The 27799-nt window shown below is 43.0% G+C and overlaps 1 protein-coding gene across 10 annotated transcripts in view; it reads right to left on the bottom strand.

The window, feature by feature from the left end:
- Nucleotides 1-889: 889 nt before the first annotated feature.
- LIMS1 (LIM zinc finger domain containing 1) overlaps nucleotides 890-27799 on the bottom strand; it is a 64205-nt gene continuing 37295 nt past the window's right edge. For 6 of the 10 annotated variants that reach the window (XM_082784351.1, XM_082784346.1, XM_082784353.1 and 3 more), the window contains exons 2-11: nucleotides 18280-18439; nucleotides 12914-12980; nucleotides 10124-10244; nucleotides 9177-9326; nucleotides 7982-8132; nucleotides 7123-7215; nucleotides 5755-5803; nucleotides 3496-3571; nucleotides 3053-3244; nucleotides 890-2658 (exon numbers count right to left, since the gene is read on the bottom strand). In XM_082784351.1, coding sequence (XP_082640477.1) covers nucleotides 3097-3244; nucleotides 3496-3571; nucleotides 5755-5803; nucleotides 7123-7215; nucleotides 7982-8132; nucleotides 9177-9326; nucleotides 10124-10244; nucleotides 12914-12980; nucleotides 18280-18439 — 1015 coding nt within the window. In that variant the 3' untranslated portion in view covers nucleotides 890-2658; nucleotides 3053-3096. Of the gene's footprint in view, nucleotides 2659-3052; nucleotides 3245-3495; nucleotides 3572-5754; nucleotides 5804-7122; nucleotides 7216-7981; nucleotides 8133-9176; nucleotides 9327-10123; nucleotides 10245-12913; nucleotides 12981-18279; nucleotides 18440-20655; nucleotides 20909-27106; nucleotides 27127-27799 lie in introns of those variants that run through there. The other 4 variants (XM_082784354.1, XM_082784345.1, XM_082784347.1 and 1 more) reach the window with 4 other exon arrangements.

Raw genomic sequence — 27799 nt, forward strand, 5'->3', positions numbered from 1 at the left:
TCCAATAATAAGAATACAGAAAAAAAAACCAAACCACCAACACCTGGAGGGTGATTAAAGACTGTGACATATTGCCTACAGAGGCTTGTGAGATCTTCCTTGGAGATACTCAAAACTTGGCTGGGTACGACTTTTAGTGTTGGTGCAGCTTTGAAGTTAGACCTGCCTTGAGCAAATGTTTGGACTACCTGGCCTGTAGCAGCCCCATCCTTCTGAAATATTTCTGTGACGCAGCAGGCTTTGAACCCTTGAACCCTTGGATGCTCGTAGTGCTACATAGTGGGGTCTGAAACACATACACTCCTGTTACTGACACATAGACCACCACCTTGGTGCTACTGCACTATAGTGCAGTCTTCATGATCAAGAACGTGGAAACACAGCAAAAAACATTGTGTTTGGGCCACAGGGTTACTGCGGAGCCTGGAGGAGGTGCAAACAAGGCTGCCACATTCTGGGATATAACCACACAAGGCAGGCCATGCCTCTCAGGGTCAGGGACTGTTTCCACCCACAGTAGGGCTGTGCATACAGTCAGTGGAGTGTGAAAAACCTAGAAGAACTGAATTACAATTTAAAGGAAGTATTGCTGAGAATGGTCTCCTGAACCCATGGCACAGTCTGAAATCCCAACGGTGTTATCAGGCTAGTTATATAAACTCTTTTTTTTTGGGGGGGGGAAGAGGACTTCTTGTCATGAACACAGTTAAGGACTGCATTCAGCTACAGAACTGTTACTGCACTGAATAAACATATACAATAATAACAATCAAAAATACCTTACCTAATACTAAACTGGATATTTGAGGTGAAAGCCGCATTACATTGAAAACAGGAGAGAGAAAAATGTGGTAGGAAGGTATGCATTTTAAACTCAGACAAGGTATTTTCTTTAGGAAAACCTAAACTGTGCCGATTCAGAAAACAGCCAGAAGAACCAAGTTGTTCCTTACGAAGCAAACTGCAGTTTCTTTCTTAAACCTAAAAACTAAAGTGCATACATAGGTTAGGTGTATGTCTCCTTTGAATCAGGATAAGGAAGTATTTACACAGGCACAGATAGAAGCATAGGGAAGAAAGGCTGCCTCGCTGCTTTTCCACCCATCTCAAACACTCATTTAAGAGAGCTGATACAAGTGTTAATAACATAGCCTTTATTGATGACACTGGAAAGATGTTTTGAAGCAACCAGTTCTCCATAAACAGGAAAGGAAATTTTGCTTGCTATGATGTAATTACATAAAATCTGTGTAAGTCACTAATATGAAAAAGAAAAAAAAAACAAAACACGTGTACTTGGTAACACAGTACCATCAGGAATTCCTGAGTAACTGCATTTTCAATAGAAAAGGGAAAAATAAAACAGGTGTGCACGAACAGAAGTCAACGGTATAAAACAATCAGGTGTATGTTATAAGGAATTCTGATGACTTGTGAACTCAGTTCTTGAGGATGACTAAAGAAATAGATCCTAGTAGGATCAAACCACATATATTTACACTCACAGTGTAAAAGTAATATTGCCAGTTAATTGAAATATGCATTTCCATTACTGTTCTAGAAGTTAAAGAAGGCTAAGAAGCTAAATTTAAACCTCAGGTGTTCACATTTGTAACAAAATTCCTCTTGCATCCTGAATAATTAAGGCAAAGTATGTTATCTTTTGAAAATACCTTGTATATAGTTTCTGCATAAAAATATGAAATAAAAATAAAACTATATATATATATTTAATGGAACACTGTTATGTATGGTCCAGCAGAATAAGGCACAAAAAGTAAATACAATGCAAAAGCATATATAAAAGTTAATGTGTTACTCTGAATGGAATATAGCAAAATTCAAGTAGTTCTGAGTATGCTCATTTCTTGCAGTAGGAATATAGACTTCATACAGATATTTCATGCTAAGTCTGATGTACAGATTCATCATGTAAGCACAAACAATCAGAAGCAGGTCATTTGTACAGTAACTGTATCTAGAAATAAGATACTTTTCAAACCATCTGAAACCAGGCTCCTTAATGAGACTATTTGACCTGAAATCTGGGCATATTTTTGTTTTTGTTTTTGTTTTTTTTTCCCATGAAGTGAGGTATGTTTGGTTTCTTGCCCTAGACACTTGAAGTTTTATATTCATGCTTAATCTGCACATCAATACTTTCATTAATATAAATGACACTATGTGTCCGTAACGTTGGACACATTTGCAAAGTGTGTCTTTGCAGGTATTCACAAGCATATTCTCTATCTAAAATTCCACAGAGACTACTGTGCACAGTGGTGGACTTGTACCAATTCAACGGCATTATCAGGGTCAGAAACCTTTCAGGTGAGTTGATATTTAATTTAGTCTGTAAGTGTGGTCTACTTACCAACAACTAAGTATACATGTACATGTATAGAGAATGGAAATTTTCAAAATATCTCAATTTGATTAAAAGGCATGCATCATAATCTATTATCTGATTGCAGCCTCAAAGTCCCTCCCCACGAGTAGTATGTATAACGTTTCCATAAAGAACAGGGAGAGCAGAAAAGTCTTCACTTCCTTCCCAAAGTTTCAGCTAGTTTCTTCAGTCTTTTCTTCAGCTCTAGAGGAAACTTCTCATAGCACTTTTTGCAGACAGGCTTCATATCAAATTCAACGAATTTATTCCTAAAATGACAAGGCAAAAAAAAAAAAAAAAGAAAAAAGAAAAAAAGACTTTTTTAATGGCAAGGATATTGAAAAAAAATAAGTATCATGGCTCACATACACAGACAAAAAATTAGAACTCCAATTTATACATATCTACAAAGTTACTGCCACGAGGTTATATACATTGTAGACAGTAATTACAGTACTGCATGCGAGTTATGCAGCCTTTTCCCGAGTGTCCATATTTATTAGCTGTGTCACTTACAAGGCCTTTCTAATCTCATTGTAGAGCAAGGCAGACTAAGATAATGAAATAACATTATTTCGAGTTGCAGTTGTGTTAAAAATATTTTGGTTTTTATTGCCATGAATGCATGCAAAAATTTTAAATAAAAGCATCCTTAGCACTAACCAAAGAAGAAAGGAGCAGAGGTGGTGGTGAGAAGGAAAAAAAGTTTACAGACAGATTGGCTTTTTCTTTTTCTGCTTCTCTTTATCCTTCGCTTCACGTTCCCGTTTGGCAAGGCGTCGCTTAAATTCATCTGGCATTTTCTCATAACAATGTTTGCAGACAGGTTTTAGATCAATTTCAACAAACTTATCCCTTTGGAGTTAAACAGAAAAAATAAAGGGACAGAAAAGGAGGAGAGTTAAGAAGACTTAACTGGAGGAAGAACTGAACAGACAGCTGAAAAAGATGTGAATTAGTAAATGGAGCTAGAGGAAGAAAGGCACAATTTTCTCAGTGCTGATCCTATGTTTTTTGTACCATAACAGTTAAACTACAGCAACATCTACACTGTAAAGATAACCACCGATACGTTTTGAAGGCATCACACCTATCAATAAACTTACTTGAGTGTTAACTTAGTGTTGCAGGTTGAACAAGCGAAACAGTTCACACACCATGCCTTATTCAGAGCAGACACAACTAGAGCAAGGGAAAAAAGAAAGGAAATCATTAGCATTACAAAAAAAAATATTTAAAAAAATAAGCTGTAATGTTCACGAGACATGAAGAACAAGCGTTTGATTCATATATCCAGAATTGAGGACCGTAACAATAACATGGCAAGACTAGGAAGGCACATGTGAATGCTGTGCAGTGGGACTATAAAGTGTTGATAAAGCTGTTTCTGAGGGCACACACAGCGCTATGGGCACCAACAAGACCAGTTTAACAAATTTCTGACTCCCATTGCTTGCTTCTACCTCATCTCATAGCATGCCGACCTCAGGCAACTGTTTTGTGAGGCCATGTTTCGAACATGACCAGGAGACTTTTTCAGCTGAAAAGCAATCCAGCAAAAGGGCGTTTATGTTTTCATTCTGTTTCATTCCCCAGATCCTGCTCAGACCACAGTGCCATCAACTGTAGCACTTGGCTGGTCGAAGAAAGTAACATGATCCAGGAATCAGGGTAATTCAGGTAAATCAGGGCTATCAAAGTGAAAAAAAAAGTTATGGACTAACGAGATAAATCACTTTATCATGATAAACATGAATATATTTTTATTATTTGTTTTGGAGAGAAAGCATTTTCTCTTTGTTCTGTATCTCGCTTTTCTGTTCCTCCTCTCTTTCACAGTACACCTTCCCAACTTTCCTTGCCAAAACTTGCTTCTCTTTTTAACCAAATGTAGAGGATCCAAGGCAATGCAATGCTTTTCTCCTATAATGCAACATTTTGTCAGCAGCAAACAGAAACACACCATTGTCATGCAAAACTTTTTTTTTCCTACTCTATTGGGCCAAGCACATCCACAGAAGAATAGCATACAGTTATTCACCTGCTTGCCAAAGTAATACTAAGCAGATGAAAGTCTTCGCTTATAAGCAACCTCTCCAATACAGTCATAGACACCCTCTTGAAAAACTGCTGTCACAGATGTCTGTTTCACCAGAGAGAGGGAAAAAAAAAGGATACTCATCATTTGTGACAGCAGTTTTTGTCAAATTTCTATGCAGAAGTGAAAGAAGAAATGTAGAATAATTGAAGACACGCAATGAAAATAAAGAAATGACGACATTGCAATCTGTTCAGTTCAGTGGCTGACACACACAATATGGGAGTCAGATTACACGGTGTAATGTAAAAAATACACAGAGATGTGGTGATCAGACAAGGCTGCATTATTCATTTGCTTCAAGCCCCAGTGCCTTCATTCAGGATTTCAGCAAAGATGAAGATACGGCTTCCTCCAAAGCCTTCTGGATTGTTGTTCTGCAGGTACAGTCCAGTCCCAAAAACGCGGGGAAAGCACATCCCGGGAATGTGGGTCTCACCCTATATTTACATGACTATGAACTACTTTATGGCTCCTTTTAAAACCTAGAGGCTTCCGCCCACTTTGCTAATAGCTTTGGTTTAGGCGAGGCTAACATTGGTATTACAGTGTTTACTTCAGGCAGGTGTAACCAGGAACAAAGTAATGTGGCATTATTGCAGGTAGAATGATTTGCCTTTGGACACCCAGCTACAATAAAATGCCAAAAAGTGTCCAAAATAATCCCACCCCCCCAAAATTAAAACACTCGTTTCCACTTATGCCTTCACAGGACAGATCTTTACGATTCCTTCCTGGTTTTGTGAAATTATCATCAGCCTAGATTTTCAAGACAGGTGCCTGAGATAGATAGGCAAATATCTCCAGGAAGTGGATTGAAATGAAAGTTAGGCACTTTAAAAAATCTGTTAGAAAGCCCACCTAAATCTTTCAATATCTAAATTATTTTCCAAATCCGGATCATGATCCCTAAATTCATTTGAGAAGACGCCCATGTAGTCATTCTCACAGTTGCATGTGTTCATTTTTAAGGTAGGTGGGGCAGGAAGCCACCAGTGCATCTCCCAGCACCCCTGAACTTTGCTTGTTACTAAAGGTTTTCCAGCTGACCACAGTTCTCTTTAGACACTGTCATAAAACATTCGCTACTAGGTCTTCTTTCCATTTGGCCTCTGACTAATCAGATCTATCCTAATTTCTGATCAAGACAATGGCTTATTTTGGTTTAATGCGAACAGTCGGGGATTCAACAAGGGTCTGACTTCCACTGTTAGAGAGAACTTCCATCAAAATGTAACGTTAAGAAAACAGTCAGTAAAGTGCTTACCATCTCCTTCAATCACACGATTGCAATGGAAACAAACATCACCGAACAGCTGAAGAGGAAGGAGAAGTAATGAATTTTTAATGGAATGATTTTATCAAAGGTAGCTTCTCAAAATAACAAAACATTCTATTATGGCTTAAGGGCACAGTAGCTTTACTGTTTATTTCAGTAAAAAAAAAAAAGAAAATCGGCAGGTCTGCTTTTGTTTTCCAATTAAGTTTCGCATTCATCTTATCAGAAAAAGTCTCTGTAATGCTGAAGGTGAAAACATCTGTTTGCATCTGCATGACCCTCTAAAAATGTTGTGTTGTTTTGTTTTGCTATTTCTCTAACGCTGAACATTTAAAATACAGCAAAGTCACATACAGATCTTCAGCAACCATCCAATTTAACATTTGGAGCACGACTAGAACAACATACCACTTTTTCTGGCAAAAGCTGTAAGGAAATGCTATGTTTATTTATTTTTCTTAAAATCAATCGATCAATAAATAAAAGGCCAGAAATCCTTCATTCCATGGCATTTATTGCCTAAAAGCGTGCCAGCAACATTTCAGTCATCTGCTCTTCATCACTGACAAATTAAGAATCCATCTGTAATTAGAAGATGCCTTACAACTCCCAGGGATAATTCCTCCTCTTTACTTAGCCAAGCAAAGGTGTGTACGTGACACCTTGTGGTTGGCTTCCAAATAGAAATGGTTTACACCTTGCAGTGCTGGACTGCACAATTAAGGGAGTGTTAGTGTGAGGTCAGAGGTTGGACTCGATGATCTCGAGGTCTCTTCCAACCTAGAAATTCTGTGATTCTGTGAGTCTGCAGGGAACTGTACGTAGCTCTTATTTAAATGCAAGCGGTCACTAGGTGGTGTCCTCTGACAAAATAAAGTCTTTGTAGTCTTAGGCAGCTGAATGAATGAGCTGGGTGATGCTGTGTATCCTAACACAGATCATCTTAGAGTAGCAGAAAAAAACACGCTACTCACAAAGGCTTCGTGTTAAACCACAGCTCCTGAATCGCAAATCTGCTTTAACTTCTTGGGAAAGATTGGGTGTTATTAGCTGCTCTCACCTCGCAGACATGCAAAAGCTTGAAACAGCTCTACATAAGCGCCACTAAGCTTGAAGAGCAACTCGATACTGATTAGCCCATCTAGTCTTTGTGAAATCCCTGAAGTTTTCTTTTTCAATGCCAGATTTATAATTAGAGAAACCGATAAAAATTAACTGCAACAGAGCATCTGCTAATTAGCTTTATACCCACAGGTGATTATGAGAAAACAGAATAATGCCTATGGTCTTCCACCTCCTTTAATAAAATCCATTCATGAGTTTAACAACACAATTTTGAAAAATAGGCAACCTTACCTGATTGTAGTGGGTTTCACAATATGCCAAGCCTTTTCTCTCATAATGACGATGACCCAGGAATGGCTTCTCACATTTCGCACACACAAAATGCTATGAAGAAAATTATATACATTTTTGGATTACTTGGAAGCAATTGTAGTTTTTTGGAAAGCAAATTAAATGATGTGATAAAGCAAATTAAATGATTAAACGTCACGTCTACTGAGCTAGCTATGCCGTCTTGCAAAGGAGAATTAAAACTTGTCTTCAACATCTCAATCCAAAAGTTACAAAAAAAGCAAGCAAAGTGATGTGTTATCAATTAATAGAATGAATGGAGATTAAATAATAAGCACCATCATTACACTCTTGTGAAGAAAGCTCTTGCTGGAGGAGATTTTCAACACAAAAGGAATAGGCTGCTTATCTTCCTAAGTTAAAAGGAAGATATGGAACTAAGTCTTGTACATGCCCTTGAAATATGAAACCTTCCCATGAAGTGCTTTAAATGTGGCAGGTAACTGTGAAAGACTTAAGAATATTATGGTGCCCAGTAGTATTACAGCTGTCACAGAACTTTACTGCCTTTCCATATATCCTCCTCTTCACTTTGTGAAATTTTCTTCTATAAGGAGCTGGCAGTGCTTCCTCTGATTAATGATTTTAGCTTCACAGTCAAAGGTCTCTGCAAGGTTGGAAATAACTCTCATTTCACAGTGAAAGACCAGACATAAGAAGGTTGAAAATGGGATTAGGAGAATGCATATACTAATTATTCCTGCATCCTTTTCTAATCCTTTCATGTAGATTGATCAGCAATATTCCAGCTATGTTAATATTTAAACTTGTGAAAGACAATGTATCAGCTATTGTTTACCTCCACATGCCACTGTTTGCCCATAGCATTCACCACTCGTCCTTCAATTGGTCTTCTACATGCTCCACAGATGGGGACACCCATTTTGTCATGGCAGGGTAAACAATATAATTCTCCCTTCAACTCACGAGCATCAGCAGTAAGCTCCTTCCTGTTCAAAAGTTAATTAATTGAGAGCATGAATAAAGGAACTGAATGATTTCAACTCTTGAGAGTTGCTGCAGATAACCTAATTTTTAGCATTTGTTTTAGAGATTGGATTTATACTACAATAATGGATCTAGCAGCATCAAATAAGGCAATTCTTTTTTTTTTGAAACAAGACTGATTCCATAGTAAACTGAGAAAACCCTGCTAAGTACAATGCATTAAGTCTCTCTGAAAATAGCTACTGAGCTGTTTTCAAACGTGTTTGAAAGCTGTAGTCATGCTTGGCTTCTATTCTGGTCCTCTTATCACCTGTTTATTTTAGATTTACATAAATGTAACTGAAAGGAAAATGCAATTCTTTACTTTTTCCCTATGGCATTAAACATCAGAGAAAGAAAAATATGAGCTGACACTGGCACTGACGCAATAGTACAGGTTGCTTTTCAAATAAATCAGCCTTTGTTATGGCACTGAAACGATAGCTTCCTTTATACCAAAAATAAGCAACTAATAATACAGTGTGCTGTATCCTACAACGTCCCCTGATCTGTGCATCTGGGGATGTAGAAACACGAATCTACGTAGACTACACTTGCAGAAGCTGATAAAATGAGGTAAGGGAAAGCTTCTAAGAAAATGTCTTTAAAAGGAATGAACAAAGTTTTCATGCAACTCAGCTAGAAATAACATAGGCAAGATAATAAGCAGCTAAGGAGGATCACTTTTCTACCCTTTGTTGCAGAAGAAGAAGCTATCAGTCACTTTGCTGCTACAGAAACATCTATCTGTGCCCAGACTTCATATTTCCTACGGAAATGCTGAAAATTACAATCTTTCATTACTCCCCAACATACTGGCTGTTGTCTGAGCGAAAGGTCTAACTCCACCATCCCAAAAGCAACAACCAGACACACATCTGGCTACAAGGCACCCCAAACCTGTCCCTCTTGCCTGTGTAACAGGACTGGATTTCACTTTAAAATGTACATGGATGAAGCAAAGAAAAACAGCATTTTCTTGTCTTCCTTTGCAGAACTCAAGTTACCCGCAGTTTGCACAGTTGAAGTGATCAGGGTGGTAAGGATCATTTTTGAATATGAGAGGCTGTTCATCAATAATGGCATGGCACTTCTGGCAAATGTACTTTCCCAAGCCTCTGGCCTTTTCCCTGTTATGGCAAGGACGGCAGAGATGCCTGAAACAACATAAAAAACGTAGGTAAGTACCAGCACCAGTTAGTACAGTGAAAAATATAGATCAAACATCTATTAGAACTTAATTTCAATCAGCCTTTTTGAGGAGAAGGAGGGCTATCATATTTCCTATCATTTCAGGACTATAATTTCTTCAACTTGTTTGAATTTAAGCTGTGTCAAAAACACAGAAAACAACTTTCACTACAGATTCTCACTGCTGAATATTTTATTCTCAAACTCTTAAAAATTTAGCTTGGAAGCTGGATGGCCACACAGGTCCTAATTGTATAAAAGCAACTCTGTATGACATATTAAACTTATGAAGTCAATGGCCATATAATCCACTTGCAAAACATCCTTGTGATTACAGCTGGTAAATAAGGGAAGGCTCCCAATGAACTGAAAACATTTATTGATGAATAAGGTGCTGAACTGGACTCAAATTGGAAACCCATGTTGGAAAAACAAGAATTGATTTAAAAAAATACAATACTTCTGCATCTGAATGTTGTCTCTCTTATCAGAATGTACCCTACCAATCCTGAAATGTCACTGGGTACAGACGAGACCTGGTGTTGACAAGAAATCTGGGGTTGAGGTAGATAAATGGTTAAGAATTTATGTGCTTATTCTAAGATATCCATTCTTAATTTTGTGATGCGCCCTCAGACCTTTTTCTCATAAAAGCCACTTCAGTTACTCCACCTCAACTGGAAAGTTTTAAGGGCCATAGCTGCTAAGTCCCACCTCTCATTTCATTTTATTCATGAGCAGTAACACAAGGATGAAGGCCTACCTCCCAGCATTCTTGACAAATCCAATATCTGCCAATACTTGTTGGCAGATGTCACAGCAGAAGCATTCTGGATGCCAACTGTTGTTCATAGCCTTAATAACACGACCAATAATGAACTCACCTGTAAGAAAGACAATACCAGGATTTACAATACCGTGCTGGGCAAAGTTAAAAGAAACCCACAACTGAATCACTACAATTATGTCATCCTCTCCTCATATACTGCCCACCTTCCCCCAAATCTGGTAGGATATATTATTTTCAGTATTGCAGTTCTGGTTCTAAACTCTGGAATTTGGGTTATTTTTGTTTGTTTGTTTGTTTGTTTTTGCTGTGGGTCAGAAGCAGATATCCTTGCTGATGGACAACCTTCTGTTCTTTATATATAAGCCTTTCTCCACCTTCTCTCTGCAATTATCCCTTTCCAGTCCTATCTGTTTTTTCTTATCTGATCTCAAACTCTTGCACAATATACAGAGTTCTTTTTATAATATGGCATTCTTGTCTCTTTATCATCTTTGTCTTTCTCCTCTTTTAGAAGAGGGCAATTTTAAGTTGTCATTTACACAGTAGTGGCTTCTACTCCGCTAGGCCTGTAATCAAGCCTTGAAGGGGCTCTATACTGAAAGCACAACTGAACTGAGCTTGGGTGGCCTTGAACCTACTGAAAATAACAGAAAAGAAAAACAAAAACATGAAGTCAAAGCACAAAGATGCAATGGGAGAATGCTCTTGTTAAACAGTAAATCCAACACACACAACAACTTCTAACCTACTACAAGGAGTCCTGTCCTGCAAGGCATTGAAAAAGTGTTAAAATTACTGTTGTGCATGCACTGTGTGACTCCACTGCACAGGCAGTGGAGCCATGTCCACCACACAGGGGACACGTGTTTAGTTGTTCTCTACGTGGACGTTGCAGCCAAGGCCCCTGAGCAGTGCCCCAGAGCACTCTGCCTAAAACGTGCTGGGAGCTCAGCTTCCTGGTGCTGAGGAAGGCTGAATCCTGGCTGCAAAGAGCCTGCAAATCAAACAGCTGTCAAAGGGGAGCGATCAGTCAGATAACAGATGTGAATGAAAGGAAGTCTAGCATGCAACTCTGTGGCATTCCCATGAAGTCATCGCTTTTCAAGAATAAAACCTGACGGACTCTAAAAATGTCAGGAAAGCTTGAGGCATCGCTGCTGACAACAGCCCTGTTGATTTTGGCCACTCTTAGTAAATCCAAACACTGGAAAAGCCCAGTTCCAGTTAGGACCCATGAGGTGCTGTAGGTAAAAGAGCAGAGTGACCTGGGAGGCCGCCCAGCCAGCCAGTCACACCCTCCAGCAAAGTCACTTACTTTCAACCCATCTGTCAGAACTAGTCAGTCTGCAAAACTGATGAGGTTTTAACAGAGCTGGTGCTATGAGGAGCCAGGGTAGGAGCAGCTGAAGCTGTTCTAGATGAGGAGCTGTGCCGGCTGGGCAGCAGAAACCCTGGAGACACATGGTGTAGCTCCTCCATACCCCTCTGCCTGGGACCAGAACAGCTTCTGGTATCCTGCAAAAGGCTCCTGGGTGCTGAAGAGGTGAAGTCTCCTCTGCCCAGCCCACCGAAGGCAAGTAACAGTGCTAACAGAGAGGAGCAGAGCTCAGCCATGTGTGGACAATGCTGGTGTGCAGGAAGAGCAGCACTTTCTGTTTAAAGAGGTTAGAGAGGAGGGTTTGCAAAAATCCTTTGCAGGCCAGAAGCAGGGATGCAGAAGGGGAAGCCCTGGCACAGAGGAGCAGGAAGGGGACAAAGGAAGGGGACTGCAGAGTGACAGGAGGAATACAACAATTCCTCATGCTTAGGAAGTGACTGGCCTGCCTGTAGAAGGAATGAAGTGAGACACTTTCTGGTTTGTCACATACTTCAGGTTTAGCTCAGATATCATCAGTAAGCCCTGTCTTCCTCTTCCCCTTCCCCTGCTTGCTCAATTCTGCAGCTTTAAATTCAAAGCTCCAGAACATCTGCTTCCCCCTTTTCCAGCACCCAGCCCCTCCCTCTGCACAAGGGAAAGGCCTTACTAAGATAAGCAAAAGTTGTAGCGGCTTGCCAAGGCACCACAGAAAAACAAGAGCTTCCAGACCAGCTCAAGCAGTGGTACAGTAATGACTTGGGCAGCCCTGCCCAAGCAAATGTGTCACACACAGAGAACACAGAGGAAAAAAAAAACAACCTTGCAATTGATTGCAGCGTAGCAGAAACGCAAGCATTTACATCATCGGACAAATTGACAAAAGGCAGCCCTCGGTGTTACACAGGTTAGACATCAGATGCTGAAGGAATTTGTTTCAGAAGGATGAAAGGGGACCAGCCAACTTATCAGTTGGTGGTAAGAGGAGATGATAAAGACTGGCCCTGCTTCCATGGAGGAGGAAAACACGGATGGGTTGTAACTGTCAAAAGAGGTGACAGACTCGCTGGAGGGTTTCAGCTGCATGAGAAGGGCTGAATATAAGCACATGCATGTAGATGCAGGTAACCACTAACGGTCTGTTCATTGGGTCACTGGACCAACAGCTTAATTGTTCACTCAAATAATGCAAACCTTTTTTTAAAAAAAAAATACTGTTTGATGACCTTTAGGAAAAGCAGCTCCCCAAGTTCTCTGAAGCCTCCTTCATTCTGGATCATTCTGGAAGTTCAGATGTGTGGGGCCACCTCCCCGAGGAGATACAGAGGGGTTGCACATCTTCCCCCAGCAATACGCGGACTTCCCATTTGTGATCAATGTGAAGCACTTCGCCTCAGCGGAAAACTTACCACACTGATGGCAGCACGGGGCGAAAAGCATTTGGAAATCGTGCTCACAGTACTTCCTCCCTTCAAACTGCAAATGGAAAACAAGCCGAGAGTTAGAGGGATTAGGAGCATGTCCTTGACGTAAATACTGTCACATACCACGTTGTTTCCAGATGCAACTGGGTAGTAGAAGATGAGGAGCTGTACAAAAAACAAACCTGACCATCTGCTAGAAAAACAGGCACTAAATTCACCCACCTTAAGTCAGCACATGGCATTAAGAGAGTACTATTCCTTTAATACTGTTTAGAGCATGTGGCATTTTTCTGTCACCCCTTTACCTCACAGCGGATGCCTGAATTTTGACAGACTGACGACAATCTGATGAAACCGATAGGATTCTGGGCAGGAAATTAGCTTTCGAAAACCCTTCCTGGGGGGAAGCATTTTCTCTGAACCCATTTGATCCCTTCCCCACTCTGCATTTCCTGTAAGAATGGCCCAGCACACTGGAGGAAGTAAGTCTGGGGGGGAGGAAGAACCCCCAGGGACTGAAATCCTCACAATTTATGGAGCAGTGCAGGCAAACATACAGAGAAATCATGCTTTTCCTTCACCATGGTGGTTTGAGGAAATGTTAAGGAACAAAATTCTCTAAATTGACTAGGTGAAATTGGGACATGATCTAAAGGGATTTGGAGCTGAATTTTTTCAAAGCTTAGAGAAGTTCAGTTGTAGTTCAAGCTCATGGAGAAAAAAAAATATGGAAAAAAAAAAAGTTCAACAGCACTGCATTAGCAACCTAACCAAGGAATATGTAAAAACATGTAGACGAGTATGTCCTGAAGTGAAGGGAAATGTTTAGATACCTCCAGGCACATCATTAGTAGACACAAATGCCAACTAGCATGTTAAAACCAGACAGACAATATCAGGTATGTTTGGATTTGAATGTCTCTGTTTAGTACACTGGAAAAGGGATCGCAGAAAAACCCCAATTCCTTCTTTGTACTGAGTCTAACACAAAACGAAGCAAATAACACAAAATACTACCCACAAATTAAGTTTTGGTGCATGGATAGAGAATACAGCAATATCCCTTTACACTATGAAATTTCAAGGAGCAAATACAACATAGTCATTACTTGTGCAATATACAGAGCCATCGGCAAGGTGGTGATTTAATGAAATAGTCTAGAAGTCACTGGAAACTTGAGAGCAGAAACTTAATTCCTGTGCTCAACCTGAGCTGCACCTACAAGGATCAGATAGACACATGAGATACATACAGACTCTTCCAGAAGCCTATCCTAGCGATTTATCAAGTTTTTTTGTTGTTTTTTTTTTTTTTCAGTGTAATACTCTAAAACAGACGAACTTTTAATTGGAGTTTTTTGTTGTTGTTGTTGTTGTTTTTTAAATTGAGTGACAGAGGACTGACTAAAGAAAATTAATGAAAATTATTGGTTAGTTGAGAAGGGTGCTTTCTTCCTGCCAAATATAATCCTTTTTAAACTGCAGAAAAGCAGAAAGCTTCCAGCTTTGTGCAAACAGTTGGTACAATGGAAGATGTGCAGGCTTGCTTGGATTTCAGAGCCACCACATGTTGACCTGGGCTGACCAAACAGGTTTGTGTCAGGCAGGTTGGCTACTATTCCGTGTTGTTTGTATTTTCAACCTGCCTGACTCATTTGTGCTGCATTTGTGGATGACCCAGCAGCTCCCCCTCTTAAAGAAAGCCTTAAGCTTCTCTAACAGATCCCACAGCATGTGTTTGAAAGGCAAGGTCATTGAACTATTGCCTGGTGGAGGTCCATGGGTTAGCTGCATGGTTCTGTGCTTCATTTCAGAACATTTCACCACAACATTATCTCCAGCTGATCTCCGCATCTTTACTAACTCAGGTCACGGGAAGGCATGCCCAAAACCTGCTTCTTTAAAGACATTTCCTCTAAGGGAGTTTTTGGTAAAGCCCAATTTAAGAAAACACTCCAGGTGCAAATGGAATAGAAATAAATCTGAGAAGCTCACTGCAGCTGCACTTTCCTTTTATCTTGCTATAGGTTGTTAGAAACAACTTCAAAAATAAACAAAAACTGAAAGGAACTCTCCTCTCATTTAGGCCTCATAAAGCAAAAGTCCTGCGTCTTTCTATTTCAGTGATCATTATAATAACAAAGCCATACAGATTCCCCAATTACAGGAGTACTCTTGGGAGTCTTTCATAAGGATTTTGCTTTATTTCTTTCTTTTCCTGTAGGATGCACTTCTCTAAACCCTTTCATCTCCGCCCCTCAGCACGGAGCAGGCTGGCCTTTTTCTGAAAGGGCACAGAAAGGGGCTCTTACTGCCCCCAAAGGGCTCTTAAGGGCCCCAAAAGGGCTTCAAACAAACAGCTGCACTCCAGGTAGGCTTCATCTCTCCTGATTTCTGTTGTCTGAAGGTGAAGTGCTCATGGTCCACAGTGGGACAGACCTCTAGGGAAGGACAATTGCTGAACCCAGGAATAACACGGTCTTGAGGAAAAGCCACCAAGTAATTACAAGGGGAAGAGGGACAACCTGTTCCTCTGGGCACAGTGCCACCAAAGCTGCCCATGCAAGCAGGCTGTTCTGCTGTAAGTACAGGACTGCACGCTCTGCTGGGTTACAAAACTGTGTGACAGCAGCTGTAGGGAACGCAGACGCGTCCTGCGGTGCAGCAGACCTACCTACACCTGAATTTCTTCCAGCACAGCCCGACCAGTTCCACCCCACCACGGTGGAGCACGCAGCATGGCAGCTTATCACGTGGCAGTGTTTGAGTGCAAACGTGATAAGCGGCTTAATGGCTAACTGGGGGAACTCTGCATCGCTCGTGATAGGCAGGGGGAGAATATTTGACTTCCCGAAATCATTTCCAAGGAACACTAGCTTAGCTGAACGGGGCACAGAACAAACACGAAGTGATGCAGGTCTACCAACAACACCTGTGTTTACCCACAGGGAACCTGCTCTGAAAAACACATTGCCTGGCCACACCTCCACATGCAACTCGTTAAAGAGTGCATTAAACCAGTCAGAAGAAGATAACCTTTCTGCCCTTCTTCTCCAGTCATGGTTTCCTCACAGTGATACAGATCATCTCAGAGCACTGTCAGCCATCTCCCGAAGGCAAACCTAAGCCCACCTTCTACCTGCTCAGGGCTGTTCCTGTTCCTGCCTCTCCCCCAAAACGCTGTCACCCATTACATTCCCGACTTGCTGAACTAACTCACACCAAGCTCTGCCCTTGTCCCTCCTTCTCCCTAAGGAGCAGCACCAGGAACTGTGCCAGGCTTTCCACTGCCATCATCTCGCTGACCACTGAAGCGCTAGGTGAGAGCTGTGCTGGCAGCATGGGACACGTGTGGACACCCTAAAGGGTGCAGAGACAGAGGAGCGGGCCCTGCCGGACATTTCCAAGTTGAAACAGCCCCAAAGGCACAAGGGCTGGCACAATATGGACCTTCGCTTTCTGTAGAAGGTGCCAAGTACAGGCCAACATAGACGGGGGAGGAAGGCTGGGAGAGATTTCTGAGCCATCATCTGAACCATCATCTCTTCAACAGCGGCAGGCAGGCTTGCTGGTATAGAGAGAAACTGCAACATCTTGTGGTAGACACTAGGAGGACCAGAGGCAGAAGGGTGGCCTGCAGTTCAAGCCACACACATGTCTTTGGATATTCCCTTAATCCCAATCATCATCTTATCTCTACAGTAGCTGTGGCAAATGGTAGCTTTTCTTAACTGAGACTTTCCACTTTCTCTGTAACGTTTCTCAAGAACGTGGCAGTAGGAGGCAAAATGCACACATCCAATATATTTAAACACCATCAGGATGCTTTCCCTGGCCAAGGAGGTTCAGGTATGGCAACATGTGAGCAACAGGGAGGTTGTAATATTCCTGGACTAGGTGCAAAGATAGGACTTCCTTTCCACTGCAGTCCTCCTCCATCCTCTAGGAGATACAGGCTTCCTGGAGCAGTATTTCTCAAACTGTTACCTCAAACAGGACCATCCCATTTTCTGAAAGAGGTTTCATGAATAAAGCCCTCGTTATTTAGAGAAAATACATTTTATTCCTTTAAGACAATTTTATTAACAAACGTTTTAGTTCTAAAATATTTCTATCACTTTACATTTGCCTCAGGTCTCAACACTCAGGGCAGGCAGTAACTCAGGGTATATTAACAATTATAATGCAATGCGTAAGTATCTAGGGGGTGTTTTGTTTGTGTTGCCTTTTCTTAATTGCGACCGTTTTGCAGCTCACCTTTTGATGTTTTGTGGACCACTAGTGGCTCATCTGCCACAAATTGTGCAACACTATCTCTACCCCGCTGAAAAATCTTTTGATCCTCAAGCAAGGTGAGAGAAAGCAAAGGCAGGAATCCCTTTTGCCATTTTCTTTTCCAATCAACACTCCTCCCTCAGCCTCCTCCTCACCGTATAGCACAGCTCTGTAGAAATAAAAATACTATTGTGGAAGATGAACTGTTGTGCTCTTGACACACTGGCATGCTCTGTGTGAAAGTGGATTAGAATAGCATTTTCAGGTGCAATTGAAGAAATTTGATACTTTTGAGAACTCTGCCTTTGTCTGCATGAGCTTCTGCTCCCTGTTCACAATCTTGAGGTAGTAATTCCCTGTCTCCCATGATCTACCCTTCCTTACACCGATCGCTTCACGTTTTATGAACTAGTCTAAAGCTTTCACTAAAGCCATTTTGCACTTGAAATAGCTGAGCCACCTCTGAATCCCCATGGAAGGGGAAGACAGAAGAAAACACTTCTGATACCAAAACACACCTTGAGCTTAAGGACAATCCAGCTGGGGCTAAGAAAACTGAGTGGGAGTGCTTTTGTTCCCTCAAAGGCACATTAAACTCCAGGTTTACCTGATTCTAGGGTTGACCTGACTTCGGCCCCATCTGGTTTGGGCTGTCAACACACCTTGACCTCAGCACGCTGGCTTACAGGTCATCCCTACCAGCAATATTAGATGCTGTGCTGGTCTCACTCCCTCCGCAATAAACCTCCTGAGGACTGCAGGATGCTGGGATTTTCCGCTATATGAGTGCTCTCCTCTAAGAAGGATGCTTTCCCTCCATTTCTGATACAATATATAGTGCTTACAGGTTTCAAGAAAAAAAAATGCAGTGGGAGGGAAATCTCCAGTGGTTCTTTTCTCAACTGTGATACCGTAAGGCTACACGTTTAAATAAGGTTATCCACACTGATGTCCTCCAAATGGGCACAAAAACATTTCTCCTTTTTTCTCCCTCTACTTTTTCTCCCTCTCTCCCAATTTCTTTCACAGCACTTCCTAAGCTACTGATCTGCCCGGAGTTACTTCTCCCGGCTTACCTCGTAGAAGAGCCCTTCGGGGAACTGCTGGAAGCACTGGGCGCACACGAAGCACTGCTCGTGGTACAGCTCACCATTGCTGTTGACGATTTTCTCTGCTGGTGCAAAGCCGCCTCTACAGCGCTCACAGATGGCATTCGCGAGCGCATTCGCCATGTTGCTGCCATAAAAAAAAACAAAGGGAACAGAAAGAAAATTAGCCCCAAAAGGCAATGCCACTGACTGTGACTCAAAGTAAGATTTTCCATGGACTTAATGTCTTGTGGTGTTCCCTTAGCAGTAGAACTGCCACTTCCACCTGTCCCTAAACTCTTTAAAAACAAAAACCTTACAATACATTCTAATAACAATTAATTAAAAAAACAAAAAAAAAAAAAAAAAAAAAACCACAGGAGCAGTGTTACAGATACATTTACTGGCTTTTTACAACACGAAAAGGCAGGTAATTCAAAGAAGTATTATAAAAAATGATAAAATACATTAGAATAACAGAAAGCACGGGCAAATGTTAAGAACAACTGAAGACTGGCATCACATTGGAAAATATAAATGACAATTCTATAATAATTCATAGTTCTAAAGTACATACAACAACAGTGCTTCAAAAGCTCTAAGCAAGCAATATGGAAGATCAGAAGGTGTTTAGTCTGGCAGATTACTGAAAACCAGAGCAAACAGTTTTTCCTGACATCATCTTTGCTTGCTTGAAGTCGTTTTAAAAATTTGGTTTAAAGTCAAGGGATTTTGGGTTGGTTTGTTATGGCTCGTCTGAGTTAGAGCAGCTCACAGCACCCCAGCATCAGGCCAGGGACAAGGTGGAAATTAGGAATGCTCTTGGCTGCAGTGCTGGGATGCTCCATCGTGACCCAGGCATAGGTCAACACCAGGGAAAAAATACTCGAATAGCAACCTTGGCTGCTTCTCAAAGAGCATAAAATGACAGTGTGCTAGCTGCAAAATAGCAGAGGAATTAGCAGCTTCACTGTGATCATGTCCATATCTGCAACAGCCAGCACAACTGTGGTACAATTAATTAAGGCCCTAGTACTAGAAAAAGGCTCATTCAATTTTTCCTTTGTAAGCATTTTCTTACTTATGCCTGGAATCCCAAAGCTATGCCTTTCAGGATCACCTCTCTGCCCTGATATCATCTGATAGCAGATTGATAGCAGATGATAGCAGAGCAAACACAGGGTGATGGTTTAGTTTCACGCAATCATAACACAGCTGACGAAAAGACTGCCTCGAACATCTATGTGGAAGCTTGTTAAGACATTATTTTACATGTACATGCACACAGGCACATGTTTTGATACAGAAATCTGTTGCATTTGTAAGTGCAGGGCACTCGGTCCTGTGCAAGATGCCCCCCAAGGGTTAACACCTCTTGGCTCCCACCAGCTTCAACAGGAATCAAACCCATTCCTTGCACAGCACCACGTACACCTATCACATGGCTCAAAAAGGAACGTGCTTTATCTATTTCTTACGCTGTGCCACGGAGGAACCCTACACAAGGTCACATCTGACCAGTTATTATTAGCTGGCTTTTTTTTTTTTCCTCGCTCTCTGAAGCTCTCTGCAGAAGAGGCCAACAGTGACTGCTATCAAAATATTCGCTGTCCTCGCGGTGAAACAATGACTGGGCAGATTTCACAGAGGAGGTCAGACCGGGGAATGGTCTATCTCATGCGTAAGAGACAAGCACACTGAAAAAGTGCAGTGATTACACTATAAAATGTGCTTAAATATAAAGTTAGCCACACTAAGTTCAGTGGGGGGGAAGAAAGTCACTTCATCCATACTCTTTATTAATTTAAATGAGCGGTAATCATAATAAAAACTGTGATCCTTCATCATCGCCCCAACAGTTCCTGAGTACCAAGGATGTTATGCTGCAAAGTTACTTGATGTTAAGTGCTGTCAGAGACAAAACACAAGCAAAAACATGAAACAAACTTTGAAGGCTAATGAAAGCACAAAGTCTGCCTCCTCGATATGCAAAAGCACTCGTATGCTTTGATTTGAAACACATGTTGTGAGAAATCACCGATGCACGCGACAGTTCTGTAGTAGTGAGATAGATGGGCTATACGTTTGCCCCAAATAAGCAACAGCCTAAAAATCTGAGACTACTTGGCAAATGCCAACCCTGTTTCAACTGCTGATAAAAATTTCTGACGCAATTACAGATTAAGTTCACAGCAACAGCTCAAATTTTCGCCGGTGATTACAACTGGCACCGTACCAAACACAGAGCAGCGGCAGAGAACGGCTCCCGCAGCCTGCCCAGAGCTCAGAGGGTAAAAGCCCTGGGTACCCTACGCCAACGGCATCACCGCGGTCACACCCCACAGGCGGACAGAGACAACTTACAATCTTGCATAAAAGTCACAAAACTCTTTGTAGAGCTTTATGTCACTGTGCCTACGCTGCAGTTTTGACACTGGTTTCTCGCCTTCGTTTCCCGCAGGGTTGTGGCCATCGCGGGCGACCTCGTGGGCGATCTCCTCGTCCTCCGGGATCGCGTAGGGGTAAGCTCTGCGCTGGAAGTCCATGTCTCTCTAATTGCTGTCACGGGCGTGTATATTCTGTGCTTAGACTGCAAAGGAGCTGAAGGCAAAGGCAGCTAAAGAATATGCTGGGCTTCCCCTGGTTCCCAGACGAAGCGATTGACTTTCACAGCTCCGTGTCACTGAGCCAGACCTACCCAGAGCCCTGCCAGAGCTTCAAGTTAAAAGCTGGGCTGCGGAGAAGCACATTCCAGCGCCAGGCTGTCATGCAGCCCAGATGCTGGAAAGGGGCTTCGCTGCCGGCTGATGATAGAAGAAATCTTTTCGGGCCCAGGAGAGCTGTTTTACGAGCAACCTATGTGAGCGAACATGTTCCCCGGTGTCCGCAGCTCCTGGCTGCTGAGGGGTGGATTCCAACAACACTTTATCATGGGCAAAACAGCAAAGTAAAGCACCAGGAGGAGACTGCTGTCATTAGGTAAATATTGTTTTAACACCACGGCACAGTAATTGCACTGTAAAAATGGCCTTTAATGCTCCTCTTCCATCTTCTAAGTCGTATGTGCCGAATATATCTCTAGGCATCTCCCTTCTTGTCAGCACTTCGGAGAAGGCGTAGATACAGGGGGACAGTTTGTTTTCTGTTTTGCCTCGCAGGCCATTAGCTGAACTGCCAACTATGTTATAATGGGCAGCTGATGAAGGAGTTAAAATGGAGCTTGGTTTTCAGTGCTGTGTTCAGAGCAATTACCCAGTGCAAGAACGCTCCACAGGGTTGAACACCAAAAGTACTTTATAGTGGGTATTAGGGAACACAGAGAGCAAGACAGGGAAAAAAGGAGAAATAATGAAAATTTATCATTCCTTAACCACAGAATGCCCTACTGATGTGGCAATTATTTTGTGGTTACAAACCTATGGTGTGCTGCTTACTAGGGGAGGCACCGGCAGCCACGGGCCTGCACTCCCGAAATGCTTGGGGCAGGCAGCTTCCAGGAACGTGTAATGCCAAGCCAAAACGAAAAGGGGTTTTGGAAAGCGGTCCTGGGTAACTAGCTCTTGTGTGGAACTGACTCAGCCTCGTTAGCAATCGGTGAGGCAGCAAAGCCACATGCACTTTGTGCTGGTGACACACAGCGTCTTGGCAGGCAAGGAATTTGCCGGCCTGAGAGGGAGCAGGGAAAGCGGAGGAGGGCAGGAAGATGACTAGAGGGAACACGCAGAGAAATGAGAAACAGATGACAAAGGACATGACAGAAATCCCAGTCAAGGCTACTACGTGTTCATATGCCTTCAGCACCTAAATAAAAATCACCCTCAAGCCTCTCACAGAAGGTCTATGTCATGACTACATTGCACCACACCTCTCAGCACTGGCTGAGGTGGCCGAGCTAGCGCCCAGCAGAGGACAAGGCCAAGACCCCTCAGGGCTCACACATTGCTGTCTTCCCATCACCTGGCCACCACAACACCACAATTCTGCTGAAAAGCAAACAGGCCAGATTTCGGGAATGGGTTTGGTCAGGTGTCTTCTGCTTCACTCCTCTTGGTAGCCCCCCACATGCCACAGGACATGGCGGCCGGTGGGGCTGAGGCGGCGTGGCCCTGAGCTCAAGCCCTGTTTTTGTCTGCTCCAGGTGGAGCAAGAAGATGTCCATCCAAAAAGCCTGATTTCATCACCCCAGCTTTGTCCAAGGGGCAGCCCTGCGAGGCACGGCGACTCCATACATGCAGTAAGCAGAAGCAGCCTTGTTCTCCAGGCCTCTGGCCACTGCTGCCAGCAGAGTTATTCCCGACTCGTTTCCCATTAGGGAAGAAAGGAGCGTGCCAGGAGTTTAAAAAGGGCCTTCCTGCTACTGAAACTAAACACATCTTCTACGGGGATGGTCTGGCAATCCACAAATGCAGAGCAGCTGGCCATCTTTCTCTCCTTTTTGTCATTTTGCTGGAGACTTGCTGCCAAGATCTGAACCAGGCTGTTAAAAACGCTTTGTATTTTCACTAGGAGCTCTAAGTTTCCCCACGGTGCAGCAGGGGAGAAAAGGTAGGCAGGAAGGAAGACGACAGAGCGGCTCCTCCTGGCACACGGGGATCTGCTCAGCAGCCAAAGGTGAGGTGACAAAGGAAGCAGCAGGGAGAGGAGGGGAAGCGTCCCGCTGCTGTTGTGAAAAACAGCAGCAAAACAAATGTGAAATGTGCTGCTTTATTGTCTCGGAGGGAAAACTGCCTCCTGTCTCCCTCCAGGAAAGCCTACGCTGGTGGCAACCCACAGGGACTCTTACCGAGACGGCTCGGTGGCTGGTGAGCCCTGCCGAGTGCCTTGCTTCGTTCCCCAAATAGATGTGTCGAGCGGTCAGGGCTCCAAACAAGGTGCTTGGCAAAGGCAGCTGCCACTTGGCAGCCTGCCCCCGTGCCCCCGAAATAACGCTGCCCGCCCCATGCAAACCTGCTGCATCACCGCCGCTTTCGGAGGCCACGCACTCCATCGGGATGTGCGGGGGATTCACGAACAGTCACGGTGCAGCCCTCCCCTTCCCACAGAGGTAGGGATGATTTCATGTTCCCCCTATTGAACACGGATGGCACGCAGCGATCCTCGCACGCGAAACGCAGAACAAGCAGAGTGGGAGCTTTGCTGCGAAACAGGCGTGACCCTGGAGTGCCTTGCGCCGAGTTCTGCACCAACCTTTTGAAGTGCTAATTGGTTTTTCGTGTCTTTTTTTTTTCCACTGGAATTGGAAACACTCTTGGGTTCTGGTTCCTGCAGTCGCTCGTCTCTTAAGCAATAAAATTCTTTCTACGTTAAACGGGTCTCTTAAGGCAACTGGAAAGAAGGTATAAATCTCTTCCGTAATAAAGATGTACGCTGTAGGTGGGATTTTCGTGTGTGCTCAGCACTACCCTGATTCTGCTGAAAAGGATGGAAAACCATCTCGAAACCACTGCAATAAAAACCAGGTGAATTCCGAGTGCTCCTAAAAGTTTCATCCTTTACCTTTAGCCACAAGAAATATGATTAAGCTTCTGCGGTGGGAGTTTAAGCAGGGCAAACAAAAAGACAACTCTGGCTGTTTCAGATACTTCAATAGAAACGTATTCTAGTATAAACATGTCCAAAAAATGCTTTGGTCTCTGCAAGCAGAGAGGGTTCACATTCCATCACTTCATAAGGAAATGAATACGACTGCAATAAACAGGTACGCAGCACCTTCCCACACAACAGCTTTCATTGGTCATGGGAGCACGGTGAAAAAGCAGTCTCTAGCAGGATTCACAGAAAGGCAGTGTGATAGTTAGCTCTGGGACTCCTCAGGTGTCCACAATATTGAAAAAAATATATTGTATTTTCTTCCTGTTAATTGCAAACGTTACCAAATGAAGCTGTGTTTTGCGTCAAACAAGGGATGATTTCTTGTGTGTACAGATACTTGATCCTCTTTAAAAGGGCCATCTCTTCCTCCCCCACTACTATTTTTGCAGCCTCTACAGACATGAAAATCAAAACAGAAATGTCACACAGGAGAAGCTCACCAGTGCTCTAGCAAACCTGTGTTATGTGAGATACGGCATCCTACCAGTTGTTCTTTAAACACCTCTCCCTGTGCTGTTAGCCGTACGTGTACCTCCCCATGCTAAATGTACTGTGCTCAGACTCTTCCAACTCAATCCATTTTAAAGCCTTTAAAGATGTAATTACACTAATGCATTTCATTTAACATCATTTCTATCCCCGTGCCTAATTTAAGACCAATAAAAAAGGTCAGCTACTCAGTGCTAGGGACTGCATATCCAACGTCTCGAAGAGACTCCCTCTAGGAAACAAATCTTTTTGAGAATAATGAGACAAAATCAGGCCCACCAAGCTCAAAGGCCTCTTTCTGTTTGGATACACCACAGTGAACTTCACAGTGAGAACAGATTGTGGTCAGGCAATTGCAAGCAAATTACAGCTACGTGTATGTGTGCTCCTCATCCATTGCTTCAGGAACAAATCTAAAACCCAAACACATAAAAGTGTATGAGGTTGATTTTTGCATCTTCTGACATTTGAAACCCTAGGAAGATGCTGCACTGCTGTGCTTCTCTCCAGAATACCCGTTTGCTGCCTCCAGTATTCAGTTCATGTCATCTCTCCCTGAAATTCACCAGAAATGCTTTCCTGAATGTAAAGGCAAGCATCAGCCTCCCCTAGCTGGAACTGATGTTACGTTACAAGCCGAGCCCTCTGACCTGAACAGTTCACCCGGGAGCTATAATTAATACCTTGACTAAACATAATGCCCAGGCTACCAGGAAAGACATCCAGAATGTCCACGAAGCTCCTTATAGGGCTGAGATAACTGCCAGCAGCAGGCTTTCTGGCTCTAGCCAACGCTCTTATTATAGCAGCGTCTCCACTGGAGACACTGTGCCGAGGACTGACCTTCAGCCAAGCTGCCAAGGGGCAGCCCTCACCTCTCTCCCGAGTCCTCTTCAATGCTGCTGCCAACGCGCACCTTCAGCAGCGTAGCCTCTCTGGCCATTTTTCACCTTCATTAAGTTTGTTTTTCTGGTCTTGGGCTTACAGTGATGATGTTTTTCACAGCCCGAATTAAACAATTTGTTTGGGGTAGTAGGTAGCATGTGGTAAAGGAAACATCTTTTCAGCTGCTGCTCTTTTAATTCTCTCATATACAAATTAAACCATAATCGTGAGTCATTCTGGGGTTTGGTTTCCCATTTTTTCTCTTCACATGCTCACTGCAGCATCACCTGGCTTTAAAAACAGCAGAAGGGAAGGCAGCTGAGCCATCTGCAGTCATTACAGCAAAAATTAAACACCAGCACTAATATTCAGCAGCTGAAGGAGAATAACCAGAAGTGATTTGCACTCCCGTGAATCGAGCATGACTCATATATTGACAAATAAAGCTAATGCAGAATAACAGCACCTTTAGACTCCATTATTATGGTCATAAAATTTTGGGTAATACTAAGGGAGGATCTTCATCTTGTAGCAGCCATTTCAAGGAAGGAAGCATGAAAGAATTTCAGTACCAGTTACCGAAAAGCATTACTTGGCAAGCATCTCCCAAACCAAAGCCTATGGTAAGCTTTTTTTTTCTTTTAGTTTTCACCCCAGCAGTTGTCCAATCCTAAGTGAGTAAAGCAGGAGTGAATGAATCCAAAACGTGCATGTGATGCCACAAGCAAGACTGTGAGGAAAGATGGAAAAATTCACGCTCACAACAGAATATTTCTGGGATTATCTGAGGGAGCAGAGCTGGGGATCACCCAGGTTATTTGGAAGTGAAGGGAAGGGTGAGCGAAGGCAGAGCTTTCTGCTTTGGATCAGACGGGCTTGAGCCCTGCCAAACCTCCCTCCTTTTGTTACATGACACTGAGCGTGTGGGTATGATGTGAGGATTAGCTAAAGAAAGGAATGCAGCTTAGAAGTAAGCAACTGCTTGTACACTTCAGGCAAAATTCACTACCCGCAGCCTGGTCGCTCTTGGAGCTATCCCAAGGCTGCAGTGCTGGCATGCACTTCTGGAAAAGAAGAAAATATGTAAGGAACAGCTTCTAAAATGTAACAGAAATACAGTGTGTGCTTCAGTCTTTGAAATCAGCGAGGAGGAATGTACAAAACAACGTAACGAAAAGCCAAATATCAAGCCAGACAAAGAGCTTGCAATGCAAACTTTCCATACGGAACAAGAACTAGACCAGCCAGGGCAGTTTTGAGTCATAACTCTGAGTGGGTAACATTTTTCTAATAGCTGCATAGGAACAGAGTTCAAGAGGTATACCGAACCTGGCATCAAGAGCTTTATGACCTATGGAGACCGTGGCATGCATGGATCCAACATGCTGGAAGAGACAACATTTTCATCTTCATCCATTCATTCCCTGCTGGAAGAACTTGAATCTTTTGGATGTTTTATTTAAAAAGGCACAGCTGACAAATGCTGCCAGGTATCACTGGCTTTGTGCCAACATGTTACCTACTTTTTATTTTGGTGAGGCTGATGGCTAATAGCTTTCACTTAATTTTCCTTGAGCTCTATCCTGGCCAGTAGAACGGACAGAAAAAGCAGAAAAGCTACAGGGAAATGCCACGGAAGTCATAAAACAAGTCCCTCCTGTTGGGAAAAAAGCTCTACTCAGATAAATCATGAAGTTTCATCCTGTTGATATATCAAGATGCATCCCAGGATGCCTTACAATCTTCTGGCACATGTGCCATCCAGAAGCACTGCGCACGGAGTGTTACGTATGAAACCATCACTTCAAAATGCCACCAAGAACTACCTAAAATCATCTAAAAGGCCCACCTGCTCTGTCTGCCCCTGTCAGAGGCAAGGTGCTTGGCAAGCTGGAGCTGCTCCCGTGCCCAGAGAGCAAGAGGCAAGAGACATGCGGGTCTCCGGAGGTCACCGTGCCTGCCAGCGCTGCATTTTGTGGAGCAGCTGCGAGACCACAGGAAGAGAGAAACAGGAGGGCAACCCGCTCCTGCACCCTGTGAACTTGTTCTCCCCGATGCCTGCACGTTGGCAATTTTTAGTGAGTGGTGGCACTCACGTGGGATTTAGCTTTCTCTCCTCTGCAGAAGTATTTCCATGCGTAAACTCAGTCCAGCGCGACAGACTGCACTCAAAGGAGAACCTAATTAGAAGGAGGAATAACGAGCAATCGCATCATGTTTTCTGTAAAGAACACCTTTGATAAGATGTTATCAAAACACGTGAAATCAAAAGCAAAAATAAATCCACAACTTCTGTTTACCCAACTGATGCTGCCAGAGCAACCAAAATACTAATTGCTCTAATCATCGAAGCCGAACCGATTCATTGAAATCACAGCTTATGGCAAGGAGGCAGGCGTAAGAGGAACACCAGTAATTGCTCGGTTTTCCGTCATGCAGGCAGCTACCTCCGGTCATTCGGAGTCACGGGAGGTGATAATCAGAGTGAGCAAGTCAAACCGAATTGCTCTGCAGCTATTATGCAATCTCAAAGACAAGGGGT

This window comes from Aythya marila, assembly GCF_965140915.1.
Source record: "Aythya marila genome assembly, chromosome: 1".
Classification (NCBI taxonomy): domain Eukaryota; kingdom Metazoa; phylum Chordata; class Aves; order Anseriformes; family Anatidae; genus Aythya; species Aythya marila.